General features: G+C 44.8%; 4 protein-coding genes across 5 annotated transcripts; 1 reads left to right on the top strand and 3 right to left on the bottom strand.

Annotated features, from left to right (window-relative positions):
- Nucleotides 1-1,197: 1,197 nt before the first annotated feature.
- On the top strand, nt 1,198-4,581 carry ckap4 (cytoskeleton associated protein 4). The gene is made up of 2 exons (XM_053414603.1): nt 1,198-1,646; nt 2,886-4,581. The coding sequence occupies exons 1-2, from the start codon at nt 1,323-1,325 to the stop codon at nt 4,029-4,031; spliced, it is 1,470 nt and encodes a 489-aa protein (XP_053270578.1). The 5' UTR covers nt 1,198-1,322; the 3' UTR covers nt 4,032-4,581.
- A 1,172-nt stretch (nt 4,582-5,753) lies between these two features.
- On the bottom strand, nt 5,754-6,890 carry LOC128429202 (inhibitor of nuclear factor kappa-B kinase-interacting protein). The gene is made up of 2 exons (XM_053415479.1): nt 6,648-6,890; nt 5,754-6,464 (listed from the first exon to the last, which is right to left on the bottom strand). The coding sequence occupies exons 1-2, from the start codon at nt 6,888-6,890 to the stop codon at nt 5,898-5,900; spliced, it is 810 nt and encodes a 269-aa protein (XP_053271454.1). The 3' UTR covers nt 5,754-5,897.
- A 124-nt stretch (nt 6,891-7,014) lies between these two features.
- On the bottom strand, nt 7,015-10,167 carry ikbip (IKBKB interacting protein). Its single transcript, XM_053414772.1, has 3 exons — nt 9,556-10,167; nt 9,339-9,456; nt 7,015-8,377 (listed from the first exon to the last, which is right to left on the bottom strand). The coding sequence occupies exons 1-3, from the start codon at nt 9,759-9,761 to the stop codon at nt 7,466-7,468; spliced, it is 1,236 nt and encodes a 411-aa protein (XP_053270747.1). The 5' UTR covers nt 9,762-10,167; the 3' UTR covers nt 7,015-7,465.
- A 2,323-nt stretch (nt 10,168-12,490) lies between these two features.
- Nucleotides 12,491-18,194, bottom strand: arfgap3 (ADP-ribosylation factor GTPase activating protein 3). Of its 2 annotated transcripts, none has more exons than XM_053414771.1 (16): nt 17,997-18,194; nt 16,913-17,031; nt 16,198-16,270; nt 15,957-16,088; nt 15,750-15,830; nt 15,537-15,630; nt 15,376-15,435; nt 15,228-15,274; nt 14,992-15,143; nt 14,733-14,864; nt 14,513-14,638; nt 14,269-14,421; nt 14,040-14,163; nt 13,762-13,849; nt 13,513-13,637; nt 12,491-13,427 (listed from the first exon to the last, which is right to left on the bottom strand). In XM_053414771.1, the coding sequence occupies exons 1-16, from the start codon at nt 18,063-18,065 to the stop codon at nt 13,410-13,412; spliced, it is 1,593 nt and encodes a 530-aa protein (XP_053270746.1). In that variant the 5' UTR covers nt 18,066-18,194; the 3' UTR covers nt 12,491-13,409. The 2 variants fall into 2 exon arrangements, with proteins under 2 accessions (XP_053270746.1, XP_053270745.1); XM_053414770.1 differs by having other exon boundaries at nt 14,040-14,166; nt 17,997-18,193.
- Nucleotides 18,195-18,362: the final 168 nt, after the last annotated feature.

Genomic DNA, 18,362 nt, shown 5'->3' on the forward strand with positions numbered 1-18,362 from the left:
AGGTGAGTTTCTTTTAATAATTGAAAGTCCAGCAGTGCTGAGAACAATGAAGTAGGATGAATATGAATATTACTGCAAGACATGTGATTTGGTTTCCAGTGACATGCTCACTTGTTAATTAAGGAAATCCCAGATTTAAGGGTCATAAAATGACTCCTTCACCTATGCAGCCTATTATAGGAAAGGGAAGGAAACGATTTTTTGACTTTTTCACGTCTTTGCCTATGCACATTGGAGTTGGGGCTTCCTCTGAGCCTGCCTGTGCAGAGAGAGTGTTGGTGATGCAGCAGCAGCAGCAGACCTGCAGAACCGAGGCTGCAGAACTGAAGCTGCAGCTGCCACGTATGAAAGGAGGAGCGAAGGATTCAGGACCCTCCCTCCCTCCCTCCGTCCTTACACCGCTCTTCCTCTAAAAAAGCCGCTTGCAGAAAGTTTGCATCAGACTTGTAACATAATTTGTGGAGGTGTGCCACAGCTGTAACTCAAATAAATCGGATTGTTTGTATGCCGCTGACTCACAGATTTATTGACTTATGAGGATGATCTCCTTTGGGACTGCGGTTTGTCCCAAGATGGAGCGTCTTTCATCCCCTTATTGTGAACTGCAGTGACTTTCTCACTTCTACAGAATTAAGAAGTGACATTAGCCAAAAGCTTACTGTGATATGAACCTTGAGAAGCCATAGCTGCGTCTCCAAAAACGTCCCTTATTCAATGATGTCATGTTTTCACCCCTGTTCGTTGGTTTGGTTTTAATACACGACAATAATTGCCATGAAACTTGGTTGAAGTGTGCGTTCTGCTTTGGGGAAGAACTTATTAAACTTTGGTTTGGATCCGAATCAGGGCGCGACCCCAGGAATACTTTTAAACTTTCTTAAACCTCAAAGATGTAGGCGTTTTCCAACATTTTCACAAATTTCTCAGGGAATAATAAATGGATCTTGAAGAAAATATCCAGGCACATTCAAGGGACTGATTTATCTGAGTGTGCGTAATTTGGTGCGGATTGGTTCACATTTGGGCTTTGGAGCTGGTTTGAGCTTTACTGTGCCATTTTAGCTGAATTGGTCCCAGAAAGGTAAAACCACAAGTAACCAAAAGTGTAGCAGCAGCAGAGTCCATCCATTGTTTCCTGGAGGGGACCGTGGGACGGCCCCCATCCGCATACCTCAGAGCAAAAGAGCCCCGTGGACAGACACGACGCGCTCACTGATACGCTGCTGCGCCTGGACGCAGGAACTCACTCCACATCCACGACTGCAAAAAGCAGCAGCTCCCTCTTCACACACCCACACGCCGCCGAGCTCCCTCCACGCACAATGACGGCAAAGAACAAGAACAAGAGCAGCTCCGCCGAGAAGAGCGCAGCGCCCGTCAGCCAGGATGAGGCGCCGAAGAAAACCCAGAAGAGTCCCAGCAACGGGTCGACCGGCTCCTCGGGACCCCAGGGGCCACGGACCCGGGGCGGCATCGGACTCCTCCTGAACACCGTGTTCTACGCAGCGCTGATCGGAGCCGCGGGGTTTGCAGCGTTTCACCTGCAGCAGGTCGTGGAGGAGATCCGAGAGAGCAACGCCAGGACCGAGCAGAGCGCACAGAGGAGCGCGGAGCTGGGCAGTAAAATGGAGAGCGTCGTGCTACAGGTATGGAGCAAAGTGATGCGCAAGTATCAGCAGGGGGTGATAAGAAGAGAACGACTCATCCAGATCAGCTTCAGTGGGACCCAACTTATTTAGCATCACTAGAAAGTGATGGATGTGAAGTGTAGACCCTTGTTCTTAAGTTACCTAACTTTCCACATACTTGTACTTCATGTACTGGAGTTACACGCTCAGCAGGTATGTGGTGTACTGCACTGATGGATGTGGTCAACACCCTGTAAGTATTTTACCACCGTGCAAACATCCAACGAGTAAAATCTTAAAAGTACTTGTTTTAAATTAATGTTCTGCATCTTGTTTTTTATTTCATCATTTTATTTTGTGGGGGGTTGTTTAAGCAGCAAAGAGCAGATCAGGGATCAGTTCACACCGTCAGGGGGAGGGGCACATCTACAGTTTGTACGTAAGCTAAGTGCCATTTCATGCGTAAAGTACGGTAGTTGGCTCTTTATGGCTGATGACTAACTCTTTCTAAGGTCTGAAAGCTCCTTGGAAATCTGTTCACTTGATTACATCATGTATTCATTCATCCATTTATTCACAGTGTGCATAACTAATCTCAATGACACCTCTTTTATAGGCCGCATATCTGCGAGGCACACTTCAGTTGTGTTACTCAACTTCTTTCATGCAAATGTTTATTTGTCAGCGCAGCATGTTTGTTATGTACATTTACTTTTCCACTCACTTCTAAAATAATGGAGCAGTTAAAAGTCCTGTCTTTTATTGTGAATATCAAGAGTTCAGCCATAAAGAAATCAAGTTTTTCTGTTTCCTGCTTCATCCTATATTTGCAAAAATGTAAAACATGGAGATATTGTGCTAAATTCACATTTGCTTCAAGTAGAAAAACTTTAACTAAGCACAACTCAACACCTCGACTCTCATCTATGGTGCAACTGAATCAGCTGAAGAAGACTGAGAAGCAATTTACAGCAAAAAAAAGAGGCAAATAAGTAGAAGTTGAGTTAAAAGAATAATCTTTTGTCAAACTTTAAGACTTCAAAATTGTAATAACATGACAAACATTTCAAATAAATTCCCAATTAAGTCATTTCTAACTATTCAGATGAATTGGGTACGTTTTCCATGGGTTGAGAAAAGTTTCCTACTTCCAAAGCCGAATAAAAACCAAGTGGATCATCTAAAAAAAAGCACAAAGTACAAAGAGGTGTTTTTGTGTTATCTTATGAAAAGCACTTTTCCTGTCTTGCTGCACAGGTGGAGTCTCTGAGGAGCTCTGTGGACGGTCTGGATTCCTCGCTGAGCGTCACCCGGGTGGAGCTGCAGGGGGCCATCAGCCGCATGAAGACGGGCGAGGTGGAGACGAGGAGGGTGAAGGAGGCCCTCCAGAACCTCCAGAACGACCTCCTCAGGGACCTCTCGGAGGGCATCAGCGAGGTGAAGGAGGCCCGCGAGAGGGACTTCTCCTCGCTGGAGAAGACGGTGGAGGAGCGCCTGGCCGAGGTGAGCCAGTCCATCAAGGTCAACATGGCAGAGGTCACCGAGGCTCAGGGCGAGGCGCAGAGCCAGCTGGCTGACCTCAAAGCCCGCCTGGGGGACATGGAAGACCCTGCACTCATCAAGGAGGAGCTCTCGGCCATCGTCGAGGCTGTGGCTGAAATCAAGACGTCCAACCAGGCGGATCACTCTTCAGGCAACTCAATCAGGGAGCAGATTGGCGCCGTGAGGGAAGAGCTCCAGACTCGCAACCAGGAGGTGGCCTCGCTGTCTCAGGAGGTGGAAACGGTGAGGTCGGTGGTGCAGGAGAACGTCGGGAGCCTGAGGCAGTCGCTGTCGGAGGCAGAGGCCGAGGTTCAGGCCCTGAAGGACAAATCGCTGGTGGTGGAGGGCGCGGTGGAGCAGGCCGCCGAGGTCGCTCGTGAGGTGGAGAGAGAGGCGAACGCAGCGGCCGCTCAGGCCCAGAGGAGGTCAGAGGAGCTTGAAGCGAGAGTGAGAGCATCAGAGGAGAGTGGAGACTCACTGTCGGCTTCAGTGTCAGAAATCACCTCCAAAGTGGAATCACTGCTCGCTAAGCTGGACACCCACGAGAGCGCTCTGGCTGCACAGGTGCAGAAGGCCAAAGCTGGGTTGGAGCAGGAGCTGGAGACGCTGAAGAGCAGCATGGGGGAGCTGCAGTCAAACGTAGTCGCTCTGGTGGAAGCCGGGAAAGACTCCAGTCTGGATGAGCAGGTGAAGGACTTGGAGAAGAGGCTCGCTGCTCTGGAGAGCCTACGCAGGATGGTGGCTGGGCTGGAGGACAAAGCCGCCAAGCTTGAAGGCCACGATCAGGCCATCGCTGCTCTTCAGGAAGCTCTGCAGGAGACCATCAAGAAACTGGCAGGCGCCTCCAAGAAGAAGAAGTAGTTGGGTGAGAGACGTGACATCAGGAAACTAGAACAGGGACAGGGATGAATCCAAACACAGCCCCCTCCTCCTAACTCTATGAAGAATTGAAAAGCAGAACTTGATGGTGCACACTTAGGAGGGGGGCGGGGCAGAGCTGGACTGCTGAATCTGTGGATTCAAATCCACGCCCATTCTGCACTGTACTTTTATTTTAGAATGTTTCAATAGGTTGGTTTTCTTTACTTTACAGTTTTTCTGTGCCAGGGCTGCTTTTTCTTTTTACCTCCTCATGAAAATGAAATAATTAGCTCCTCTTGAGAACTCCTTTGTTTACTCACTACATTTTGTTGTTGTTGTTGTTGTTTTTACAGGAATAAAAAGCTTTCGTCCACCAACAATTGTGAGATATTATTTGATGCATCACAGAAATTAAATTGTACACTTGGTAATGGTCAAGATTTACCTGAGGACTGCACAATTCACACTACAACTACTGACGAATAATTCTATGAATATCAAATGTATCCCACAGCTCCAAACCATTGTTAAATCTATATCAGGACATACAGTATCACACCTGTGGAGTCAGACTGAAGATCAGTCACCAGCTCTTCAATTTGCAAACAGCAGTGCAGAAGAACACATCATTTCCTCTGTGGACGTTTAGTTTTGATCCTCTCCCAGCTGTTCTGCAGAAGTCTGCTTCCTCCCGCTGGCGTGTGGCCACTTCGCTCGACGACTTCAAAGTTACCCGTTTTGCTTGAGGGTGTTTAGAAGATAATGAATACTTTGCAGGGCCCCGGGAGAGGTGAGGAAATACTCACATTACCGGTGCTGCAGGTCCGAGCGGTGCAGAGTCCTTCAGAGGGGCTGGTGATCACAGTTCTGCACATGGAAGAAGATTTTAAAACTCCATTAGTACACAGATGTAAACTTAGCAACTCAAATTTAAACAGATTGAAACATTTAATCTTGCAAACAGCATCATAGTTTACAATTCAACAGAATTTCCCCCGAAAGGAACTTACCGTGTCCTTCTCCTTCTCGCACTGAGCGTCCAAGTACACGGTGAAGTATTAAGTAGTTGTGGAATTTCAAGTCTCTTCGTTAGTCGACTAAAATGAAATGTCTTCAAATCTAAATGACTGAGATTCCTCATAGAAAATTTATAACCTATAGTTTTGCAACAAGGCAGCGATTTGCCTTCATCCTCATCTCAAGGTGCAAGAGCTGCATCAACACTTTAATCTTATAAAGATCAAGTTGTAACACCAGCGTGTTTGTCTTGTGAGTTTTATCAGGGATACGTATGCAGTGCTTCTTTGGTTTCTTCCTGGAACCGTTCTCATGTGTGTTTGCTGAATATGAATGTGAATACCCCGGCCAGTTAGCTTAGCATAAATGATAAAGGTCATTCTTGGCCCCCACATGTAACTGTAACTGATACTGTATAACTCAGTAACAGGTGGGTTAGTTGTAGCATCATCTTCACTGTGACACATGAATGTGACATCTAGAACTTTATAAGAAGGCTTATAGGTTTATTTCCCGAAATGTTGAACTATTCCTTGAAGCCATTATTTTGTGTCCTGACTGAATACCGTCAAAAACCAATCTTTATTTAAGAGCTGTGGAATATTTAAAACTAAAATAAAACCATTGAAAATAATCAGAGAGTCCTGAATCTTTGTCACGAGCTCATGAAGCTGCAGACAAACCCATCAGTGATGATTTATGCTTCAACGCTGCAGAAAATTTCCGATTTGGTTCCATATTTATTTCAGTAATTCAGTAACAGCAGTGTGACAGTTGACCGGATGTAAAACTGAGAGAAAAACAAATAACATCATTCAGTCAGTCTGAAACTTCGTCCGAGGGCGAGACTCATGTCGGCCGGTGCATTTCTCCAATATCAGACATATCAGCTATTTCACTCAGCTGTTTGGTTGTGACACTTAAATCTCCCTCCACTGCAGTTAGATTAGTCAGAGTCTGTCTCAGCTCAGTGATCTCCTGCTCTCTGTTCGTGAGATCCTCCGCCAGGCGTCCGATCCGCAGAGTCAGATCCGACAGCTGAGGATCAAAGGCCCCAAAATCCCTCCTGATGTTGGCCACCTTGGGCTTAAGGTCACTGGCAAAGGTCAGCGTCCTTATGAGGCGAGCTCTGCCGCTCTCCAGCTCCCTCAGACGCTCAGAGATCTCATTGTCTGCGGCGGTGAGTTCAGGGACACGCTTGCGGAGCTGCTCTATGGCCTGTGTGTTGCGTTCGGATGCGGCCCGGAGACTGGAGACCCGCTCCATGCTGCTGGTCAGCACATCCCCGATGCGTTTGACCATGCTGTGCTCCATCTGGGTGGTCTTGTCCTCCAGCTCTCCGACCTGAGCGAGCAGAGCCTCCAGCTCCGAGTGCAGGCCGTCCATCCTGCGCACGTCGGTCCTCACTGACGCCACCTAGAGGGGGAATACAAGAAATAAAGATACTGAGAAACACAACTTAGACGCTCTATTCATCAAAATGATTCATCCCCATCCCCAAGGACAAAAGAAGACGTTTTAAGTGATTATAACACACATTTTAATCGCCAAAACATGAAACAATAAAACATTTGGTAGATGAATTGATTTCCCACATACCTTGTTGGCAAAGTCCACGGTGATGCTGGAGGTGCGTCCTTCAATCTGCCCCACGGCCTCTCTCAGCGCGTCCATGCTGGTCTGCAGCTGAGCTCGTTTCTCCGTCAGCCCAGACGCCCACTCCTTCAGCCGGCTGACGTCCTGCTCCAGAGCCTCCAGCTGCGGCCGCAGAGCTCCGAGCTGACCGCCCAGACCCTCCAGCATCAACTGGACGCTCTCGCCCTGGAACACAATGTAGTACATGGAGTGGAGGAGACAGTGAAGTGAGACATTGTCATTGTTTACTGAAATCATCTCGGGGGGGAAATGGTGCTTTAAATACTCAACAGTTTTGAATATGAGAATCAAACAAATTTGCACAAAAAAGAACAGTACATAAAAAGTATTTTATTAAATTAAACCAAGATTGTTATAAACATTTGAAACTAAAATATAACGATATAAAAGTTCATTACACAGATTTATGAATGATTTAGTCCAACAAATGTCTATAAAAATTCCAAATGCACAAGATAATAATGTCATCAAGTTGCCTGTTTCTTCACAAACAGTCCAAACAATAAAGATATTCAGTTAACAATGGAATAATAAAGAAAAACAGCAAATCTGCCACTGAAGAGCCGCAACTAGAGACTGAAGAATAATAAATAACTGCTGTGGAAAACTAAAAGCATTAATCTACTTTAACTGAGCCACTAAAACATTCTATTGATTGTGTGACACTACAGTGCAGAGATATAAAACATTATCACTGAGCTTTAACAACAGATAATAAAACAGAGCCGCTCCTTCTCCCTCCCTTCGTTAGAACCGTGACATCATTCAGTGATGTCTTCATGAAGAGGTTGATTTAATTCACCCTCCCACTCTTCCTCCTCTTCCTCATTGTCCTTCCATTCCTCCTCCTCCTCCTCCTCCTCCTCTGCCACAGTGTCTATCTCTCCGTCAGCCCTGCTCTCCCTCAGCACCATGGTGAGTTCACGGACTGCCTCTTTGACCACGGACAGCTCGTTCTTCATCTTCAGGATGCTGTTTTGAGCCTGCAGTGTGTCCAGCTCCTGACGAATCTCCAGGATTTCGCTCAGCGCTTTCAGCATGCTGTCCTCGGCTCCGAACACCTGTAGGGTCACCTCCTCCAGCCGCCTCTCCGCCCCGCTCAGGTCGCCCCCCAGCTTCAGGATGGAGCGCACCGCCTCCTCCACCTTCGGCAGGTGCTGCTCGCACTCCTGCGCCCGGGGGATGTGCTCCTGCAGCTGGGTGTTGAGTTCGGCCTCCCTCCTGCTCAGGCTGCTGATCTGCTCCTCCAGCTTGTGGACCTGCTTGGTGTTCCAGTCCAGCTGGTCCTGCGCTCGCTTGGCGTCGTCCACCTCCGTGCGCTCCAGAGCTCGGGCGTTCCTCCTCGTGCTGTCCTCCAGCTCCTCCAGCCTCTCTGCCAGCGACCGGCCCCTCCGCTCGGCCTCGTTCACCCGGTCGGTGGATCCGGCGTGAGCCTCCCTGGACTCGACCTTGAGCGTAGCCAGGTCAGAGGTCACGACCGCCAGACGCTCCTGCCACGTCTCCGTCACGTTGAGGAATCGGGCGTTGACCGCCTGCAGGTCGCGGGAGGCGGAGTTTTCGTCGGCCTGCATCGCCGTGACCGCGGCGTGGAGGTCGGAGAGGTCCTGCTGGAGTCTTGATGCCAGGGAGACGGTGGAGAGCGCCTCCTGTAGGTCATCCTCAGAGGCGGCAAGCTGCAGCCGCAACACAGAACATGAGGGCTGTTTGTGTAGGAGCTCTATGGTCCGCAGTATTTATATATAACACATGAACAGTGGGAAACAAAGCTCATGCACAGAGAACAAGGCCGTAAAAGATAAAATAATGAACTGAAGGAGCACATGAGGGTAAAGGAGGTAAGTTTTTAACTCAATGTTAATATGTAGAGGACTTGAACATGTACGATAGGGACTTGTTAGTTTGACCCCTGTCCTGACCACTAACATGGAGGAGGCAAATTACACAATTAGCTCAAGTGGTGATTAACCAAGCAGGTTGAGTTTTACTTGTCCAGGATCTTAAATATAAGATTTCTTTGTTTTGTTGTGTGGAAGTACAAACAAACTAATAAAAAAAGCTGCATTGGGTTTTCTCCATTACACAGCTCCAGACTTAAAGGTTCAGTGTGTAGAACGTAGTGACATCTAGTGGTGAAGTTGCATGATGCAGTTGAACACCCCTCGCCTCACTCTCCACTTTCAAACATGAAGGAGAACCTTCAGTGGTCATAAAATACTCAAAAGATGTTTAGCTTGTCCAGTCTGGGCTACTGTAGAAAAACATGGCGGCCTCCGTTGAGAGGACCCTGATGTAAATATAAAGTGTCTAAATATAAAAGGGCCATTTCTAGGGTAATGACAACAACAATTTGTGTAATTTATATAAACAACACTAGTGAAAACATCACTAGGATTTCATTTATATTTAATTTCTACCAGTAGATCCCTTTCACCTACATCGTACACACTGGACCTTTAAGACTGTCTGAGTGTGAACAAATTAAATTCCACTGAAATTCACCATTTCTCCAAACCTGTGCAAATAAAATCAACAAAAACAACATTGTACAATAAGTTGTTGTTACAGTCTGTGTTGTTTCTTTTTGTGATTTGGGTGAATTGACCCTTCGGCTCCAGGTCTGTGAATCAAACGCACCTTCTGGGAAACTCTCATGACTTCTTCCTCCATGTTGAACAGACTGGAAGTTTTCCCCTGAAGAGATTTGTACTTTTCCTCCATGAGTGAAAACCTCTGATTCTGCTGCAGCACCATCCTGGAAACAACAATAACAACAACAACAACACACATTAGCACAGACACACAACATCAACAATAAAAGTGTGTTGGATCAGCTTGAACAGAGGGATCTCACCAGCTCAGAGCTCCACACGCAGCCACACACAACACGCACATGAAACTCCTCACGTCCACAGCCGGAGACGTGCTCGTGTTTCCAGGCTCCGGCTTCACCATCGGGCTTTTCTCCTTTTCTTCATCTTTGCTTTTTGCTTTCGCTGTTTCTGACTCTTCATCACCTTGCTTCGGGGTCTTTCTCCTCTGCTTCACCTCAGAGGGCATTTTAAAACTTTCACCGCGGGGAAACCACGCAGATATAAAACTTAACAGAAGTTACTGGTGACGCTGCTCAGCTGAATATGAAATAAAGTTCATCATGTGGAGAAGTAGAGAAATGAGATTGAGTTGCGTTCACGTTCCGTTTTCTTCAGCTTCACGGCTCCTGGGACAAATGTGGCCTTCAGGTGCTTTTACAAAGCTCGTAGATATTAGCTGCTAATGCACTTTGGACAAAAAAACGTGACAAGTGGATCAATTTGAATGCACATTTTGATGTTCAATTCAAAAGGAAAAATATATTGATTAAAAGTCACAGGTTTTAGTAAGTTTTTACTCGAGCTCCTGCTGTGATTTGCCTAATTCTGACAACACCAAACGCCTCAAAAGCTTCACCGTCTTGGCTGGGAAGATGTTGCCTTCAAGTGTCCTTAAAAAGCTCGTATATACGAAGAGTTCAGGCATTTTACCTTGAAACTTCGTGTCGTGTGTAATTGTAACACACACATAGAATGTGTTTTATCTGTATCTTATCAAGACAAACAGCTTTTAGATGAAATCGTAATTTTTTGTATTTTACACGAATTTGTTGGTTCAATTGAGCTCCTGTCGTAATTGTCATATTTCCGACAGTGAAGGAAGTACCCCAAACGCCTCAGCCAGCCACGTAGGCTACTGCCAGCTTCTATCCCGGAAGTGAAGCTGCAACAAATACTTTAATTAATCAGGTGATGGAAAGAAAATGTATCCACAAATATTTTTGATTGATAATCCAGATGATGTATCAAACAAATATTTTCCACCAACTTCACGTAGTGTCTCATATGTAAAAATGTCCTTTTCTGTTTTATAGGATTGTAAATTTTATATATTTCTTTAAACACATTTGAATTTGACAACCAAGGAACTTATGGATGAGAATTTTACAAAATGTTCTATTATTTAAAAAAACAATAAAGCCTAAAATCATGTAGAATTTGAACACAAGTTACACAGGACACAGAGAAAACATTAAAAATAGGAATTCATACTCGAACAGTTTATTTGGCAGTTTTCCAAAAAACGTAACTTAAACTTTAAATGTCAAAAATTGTCAAAATCTGATTATCAATATTCTATTTTCTATAAAAGCTCATTCAAAGCCGTATACAACATAGAATTCCTACGTTACAGTAAATATCGAGCAATTCTCTCCCCCCCATTATTGTTTAAATGAATGGGCTGCAGCAGCCGTCCGCCATCGAGTACTCAGGATGTGTCCGGGTGATAAAATAACTACAAGGGGGCCAACATGCACAAGCTGCTACTCTTTTATGAAACATTTAACAATACTCAACAGCAGCAGACACACAAACTTACAAACGTAAGCAAAACTCAAGTCAAGCAAGGACGCAGCATCAACTTAAAGAGGCAAAGGTTCGTCACATTCCTGCAAAAGCTGCCACGTACAAAAAATTATGTGCAAAAAAAAGAAAGAGGAACTGACGAGAGGACTCCATGATACTGCAAATTTAAAGACGTTATGCTTCAGAGATCTTTGGTCTAAGGCAAACAGTGATGGAGTAAACAAATATTTGGTCATTGAAGGATGTGAAACGCTTTTAGTGCTTCGTAGTGTTTCATATTTTACTCCTGAGAAGCAAGAATAGTACAGTGAAGTAAATCGGAAATGAATCCATCCTGTCCCCAGTCCGGGCGCCAGAAACACTTAGTGCTTTAAATCGTTAGTAGACTTCAGGTAAACAGACTTCAATGTGCATCTCCATTGCTTTTAAATATCAAATCCAAAAATCTAACTTTAGCATCACTTCTCGTTCTATTTGTGCTTCATCACTGCCTCGGTTGTTTTTGATGTATTGAAATATATCACTCGGACCGTGGCGGGATGTTGCAGCAACAAAGAACTTGAACGCTTTAAAAAGGTACAGTGTACATTCATGTTTTGGAAGTGGACATGTGATTCTAGAGATCAGGGGCTGAAAGCTACACACATGTATGTGTGTAGCTTTCAGCCTCAGGAAAAACAGCATCAGGAAATCTTACCCTTCAAGAATCTGTGTGCCACTTAAAAAATATGGCCAGAGGCGAAAACATAGGAATCCACCGCAGAAGACAAAAACACAATTTTCAAACCAAACATTATCGAAACCCTCCAAATTGAAAATAAATCTCTATATACACATATACGTGTTACCATGTTGACCTTATTCTTGATTGTAAAGTCTGGATTAAGATTAGGAAAGAAATAACACTTGAGTTTTATAAAGGAGACATATTCTTCTCTTTATGAAAAGGTTCACGTGCTCTAATGTTCAGAAAACACATCACTTTCCTCAGACTGTCCATTGCTGCAGCTCCTCTCATCAGCCTCTGTCTGAAACACTTAGTTTTAGCTCCTGTCTCTTTAAGGGCCCCCCCTCCTGATACAGCTCAGTCTGCTCTGATTGGCCAGCTGGTCAACTCTCACTCAAATGTGTTTTCTGAAGGTGAGGCGAGTTCCCTTCACTGTGGACTGTGGGCAGTTTAACATGGCAGAAGTTTTATATACACACACAAATCTATTTAACGCATGAGATGAAAGAAAAACGGAATAAGCAGAATATGTCTCCTTTAATAGAAATGTTTAACATTTTGGGATATAGTGCTCATTGTTTTTTTTGTGAGAGAAAGATGCTGAGATTGACACCACTCTCATATCTTAGTTTAGCCTGACTCTGTCCAGAGGTAATAAAATCCACCTACTGACAAAGAAATGCATATATTCAAAAGTGGCATCAAATTCTAGGCAAAGTGCACTTTCCCAAAACATCAAGCTTTTCCTTCAGACCTCTCTAGCTACTTATCCTCACTGCCATCCGGTCCTTTTCCACTATGGATGCATAAACTACAACAAAAGCAAAAAGTAATACGTGGCTACTTGCAGGAGAATGAAACCTATCTGCTAATTAGATCAAGACCAATGTCCATAACTGATATCATCCTCAATTAAGACACACATATCTGGTCCCCACAAGGCCTCGTTATCAGCTTTTGGTACCGCCTGTGGAAGAGCAAACGTAAGTGCACTTTGGGGACGGAAAAGGACACTTTCAAAAATGGTGGGAATGTGCAAGATTTCAGAAAATAAAGTACAAGAACACACTGCACAGAGCGTGTGACGAGTGAAAGTGCACGAGCCAATTCAGTTGTAAAAAACTGAATTGGCTCTGCTGTTTAGGTTTTGACCTCATCAACTAACGGAATCAAAAAGTAAACCCTTCCTTCATGACACCAGAAATCTCCCACCTGCTACATAAAGTATTTTTTTTTAAGTATTTAAACCCCAAAACCTCAAATCAAGTAATATAATGCAAACGAAATATTCCACATGGTTTCACTTTACACAGAAATCGCACTTCAAGGTGTCTGCAGATGAGCAAATGTTGTGCTTCAGTCATCCTGATTCTAACACCAGCTCTATACACATTATCTGAGAAAGAAAAATAGATGTAAATGTATACAGGGTCACTTTAGGGCTAGAGTTTGATGCAGCGAAGCAGAGGTTTCGCTCAGAGAGCTGATCTCCATCCGTCTCTCACCAGGTAAACTATCAAACTCCGGTTATGTCGACGCCGACGACACACACGCTGAATCAAAGAGGAGACGCATCATGACTCAGGTACTGTAGTGATCCTGGGAAAAGAAAATAATATAAATCATTAGATTATTACTACTATTCATTGTATGATTGGATTCAAGTGCTGTATTTCGGACTGACCTGAATTGAGTTAACTACACCACTGGCCATGACTGAGAGTTTTCCTGCGACTGAGCGCACTCCCAGTTTGAGCTGCGACATGTCAGGAGCGTTGGGCAGCACGTTGGTCAGACTGTACGAACTCCCTGTGGGCACAAGATTCACTCATTAATCCATGCTGTCTTTAGGTCATCATACATATATGCATGAATAACACATTTGATCAGTGAGTAAATCATGTGCAGAGTTGTTTCTGCAGCGCTGCCTTACCAGTCTGTTTCTTTGGATCATCAAAGAGGTCTGCGGAACTTATAGACGCGCTCCCAGATAATCGTTCCAGTCGAGATTTGGCCTCGTACTAAAGAAACAGAAACACAGACAACGTTTGAAACGTTTCCAGCAGTGATTTTTCTGAGAACAACGATTTTACTACAGAATATGTTATGCAGCTATATGCAAAAGTCTAGAGATCTTTTCAAAGGTTTACGAATACTCTTCAAAATGAATATTAGCACTAGTTCAATCCAATGAGTGTATAAAAAGTGTACCTCATAGTGGTCTTGTTTTCCAAAGTACATGTCAGAGGAGATTGCTTTGACATCTCCAAACTTTTTCCGAGCTTCTCCCGTGTCCGGCACTGGTACTGGTTCTGGTTTCCTCCTGGCTGTGTGTCTGCTAAATGGAAGAAATAATAAAATTGTAATCCAATCAATTACAGCATCAACCATTACTCTGATTTAACACTTCGATTTCTAGTCATGATTCACTGTCTCCTACCTGTCGTCAAGTGAAGTTATGATGGAGGAAGAGTAGAAGTCCGGCTCTGGTTTCTTTGTCACCTTCATCCAGCCTCCTTCCTCGACGCCGTCATCCCACCGCGAAGTGAACTGATCAGAAGATTCAACCTGATCCTCAAACCGGGACACAGACCTGAAGAAAGAGCAAGTTCACATTAATATCAGGTGGAAAAAAGAATCACTAAAAGCTGGAGAAACAGGTAGATGGTCGTTCTTCATCTGACCTGGAGGTGAAGGACCCTTCATCATCGTCTGGCTCAATGAGCCTTCGTCCCTTGGTGGTCTTTGAGCCCAGGGTATTCTCCTGCTCGATCATGTGCATGTCTGAAGTCACAGAATGTGAAACTCCACTACAGAGACGAGCAGAGACACAGTGACCATGTGAGAAATGACAAAAGAGCTCCAGGTACAGGATCGTGAGTGTTTTCATCTTCATCAACTTACCTCCTCATGCCTAAACCCATGCCAAGTCTCTCAGCTTGCTCCTTCTTCTTCCCCTCTAATCCCTTCATCTTCTGATCCTCCATTTTCCTGTGCTGCTCAAAATCTTTATAGGCCAGTCGCATCGATGAAGAGCTGAGAGGAGGAAGACAAGTTTAAACAGGAGAAAACAGAAACAGGTGATTGAAAATCACCAGCTAACCTCTGACATTCTCATCGAGGCGGCAGAATCATTTGCTTCAAAATAAGAAAAAGGACGTACACGGATTCCTCGGGTTGAACACTCTTCTTGGTGCTCACGGCGCCATCTTCTTTCTCTCTCAGCTTGTCGGCAGCTTGAGCTTTCTTCTCCAGCTCGGAGAAATTCTGGCTGCTGACCTTGTGAGCACCTAGACCGCCTTTCTTAGAGCCCAGCTTCCAGCAAACATTCAGTTAAATACACCGTCAAATAAGCAGTAATACAATGAGTCTACTTTCAAAATACTGCTGTGTACATACCGTTTTCTTGGTAGCAGTGGGCTTCTTCTTAAAAAGAGAAGACGGCTCTGGAAGGATTGAAGGACGTTTTTTTATGTTACATCTCCTGCAGTTTAGTCATAATACAAATACAAAAATAAGATATTGAAGCCAAAACATGAAGACTAACCTGGATTAGTTTTTGGAGAAACACTCAGCGAATCCACGCTTGGACCCTCCTCTGTATTACCTGAAAATGAGGAACCCCATGAATTGTGTGGGTATAAATACAACTGGTGTGGTTTTGTGATGTTTCTATCTGTTACATGGCTCAGGAGAAGCAGTTGATACCATTTTTGTCTTCATCTTTTTCCGGGTATAAACTCTTCTCTGATGTGGAGGAGCTCAGATTCATTTCGGCAGTATTCACGTTTTTTGGAACCTCCTGGGAATTGAACAGAAGCACACGATGAAATGACGAATCTTTGTCAATGACTGAATACCCAGCGCGCAAATATATGTGGTTGCAGTCACACCAAAGTTAGTCCAAGTGCACCACCTCACCACTGTATGCAGACTGAAGAAATCCACATGCTTGTCCTCTGGTGGCGGTGGAGAGAGAGGAGCCTGACAATCAAGCCACAGCTGCAAAGAGAAAGAAAGAACCAATTTAACTGTGAGGGTGTGATAAGCAAATAAAATGTTTTACCACGTGTGGACTCAGCTCGAGCCTTTTCTCATTCATTCATTCATTCATTCATCTGTATTTACCTCACGGCCGTGGCTTCTGGTGGCTTGTGTGGCTAAATTCTTTATCTTGTCTCTGTACAGCTGAGCGGCTCGGCTGTTGTACTTGGCGTTGGCAGCGCTGGTTATGCAGCCATGTTGACCGAAATAAGAAGTCTGCAATAGTAAAGTCAAAACAAACACGAGTCATCACATTGAATCATGTGTGTCTGTGTGACGTCATGCCGGAATTACAGCCTGTTGATGTTTGTCCTTGAGTACTTACAGCGGAGGAATTCCCTCCCACTTGCATACATCTCAGCTGGTACCAGGACCAATTGAAGTCCAGCTCCGTAGATCTGTGTAACAAAGTAGAGTTAAAGAATATGTGATAAGACAGAGACAAGCTACATCTCTAACTAACCCACGTTCTGTTCCTGTTTAGAGATTAGCACGATTGTTTTTTCCAATAAAGACACATTCAAATGTCAGACCAAAATTTTCTTTAGAATCTGCAGAGAATTGAATCCTGTTTTTGTGTCTTTATATCTAGATTTGACTCCTTCAGGCTGAGCCACCCCTCACCGGAACGCTCTGTGTTGATGAATCTCCTGCTGCGTATATCTTCATATGAGAAAGGGGATTGTGTGCGGACATTCTCCAGAGGTCGTGTTTGAAAGTGGCTTTATTACGATGGCAGAGAGAGCTTAACCAATGCAAATAGAAAAAGCACGTGCAAATATTGAGAAAACAACTTCTGAACACTGAACTACAGCCAGGTTCATCACTCATTGGGTCCCCTGGAAACATCTCCATTGTCGTTTTCGCTATGTATTTGCATGTGTTTTCTTAAATTGCAGTGTGTGGAGCTCTCACTTTATGGACAGGGCCCTGAGCACATATCTGAAATGTTTGCCGTCGAGAGGATGAACAAGTCTCTCAGACTCGAGTATATTGTGAAGGTTTGGTCTAAAAAGCTTTATTAATAAATCCTGACTTACCTGATAAAGCTCAGGTGCACCCCCAGAGACCTGTGGGTGCCCGAGCAGTCTATACACACGAACACGCCGTAGGTGATGCTGGCCCAGCTCGGGTTTTTAGCTGCACAGTCGAAGCAAACCTGTGGGGTGAGAGGAAGAAAGATAATGAAGCTTCAGCTCAACTCTGGGTGGGTGGGTTTGAGTCCATTAAACACGTTTCAGGGGTAAACAGTGTTGCAGCCAAATCCAATACAATTGAAGTAAATGGCGACCAATTCTTCAAACGTATAATAAAAACAGAAAATGCCTCCATACTGCTTGTGTTGTGTCATGCAGGTGTCTGTAATCCACATTATTCATATATAACTCGAAACCATGTTTTATCCTAAATGTCGAAGCGTGGTTCACAGAGGACATTTGGGGACAGGTTATGTTTTTCTTTTGCGTTTGTAGAATCAGTCGCCATTCACTTCAATTGTATCGGATTTGGCTGAAACGCTGTTTATCCCTGAAGCTCCAAAAACATGTGTTGAGGACTCGAACCCTTCACCTTCCACCTTCATCGCCACAGTGGTGAGGTGGATGTGGAGTGAACTGTCCCTTTAAAAAACAGAAGGGCTGACATTTTGACATGTCACCCCTGAATTCACTGCGAGTGTAAAAAAAAGCCAACAGACTGGGTCAGTAGTGGAAGCAGCTGCTGGTTCTAACAGCTGTTCGTGAAATGGGATGTGAATTAAACTGGTGTCACTTCCTGTTTCCCTTTTGTAACGATCCCACACGACGTTCTTTACACACAGGAAGTGGACAGGGGAAAGCTCGTAGCCAAACAAACAGCGGCTAATGTCAACTGTCAAAACACGGAGCTAGTTAGCTCGGCTGCTAGCCACAAAGCTAACCCAACGTCCGGTTACAGTTTCTCGCAGTTTCTCGTTGTAATTCACGTTGGAAACGTTAACGAAGGCTGATTTCCACCGGAACCAACTGGTTTCCCAACGCGACATTAACCGGATAAGAGCAGGGTGGTGGAGATTCCAGTGGCAGCCGCCTCAGTGCGACGTGTCAGACACCCGAGCTGAACTTCCTCGTCGCGGGGAGAACTCACCTTGTTGGAGGGGACGGAGCGGAGCCGCTTGAAGATGGCGGAGATGTCCGGTTTACTGGGCTCGGACATCGTCGCTGTGGTCGGTTGTTGTGTTGTGTCTGTCGGTCGCTTCTTCACCCGCTGAAAACACGAGTGACGTTTACATGAGGGGAAAACACCACGGTTAAAAAAAGTCAGTGCGACACGTCGGTGGAGAAACAGCACGTCTCGCCGTTGATTGGAGGAGAGGAGCCCGTGGTTGTGTTGTGGTCGCCGGGGATTCTGGGTAACGTAGTTCACCTCGACGCCTGTGGCTCAGCTGACTAAACAAATGAGAAATAAGTATTTTATAAGTATTAATATTTACTAGTAGTATTTAATGACTGC

This window comes from Pleuronectes platessa, chromosome 22, assembly GCF_947347685.1.
Source record: "Pleuronectes platessa chromosome 22, fPlePla1.1, whole genome shotgun sequence".
NCBI classification, from domain to species: Eukaryota; Metazoa; Chordata; class Actinopteri; order Pleuronectiformes; family Pleuronectidae; genus Pleuronectes; species Pleuronectes platessa.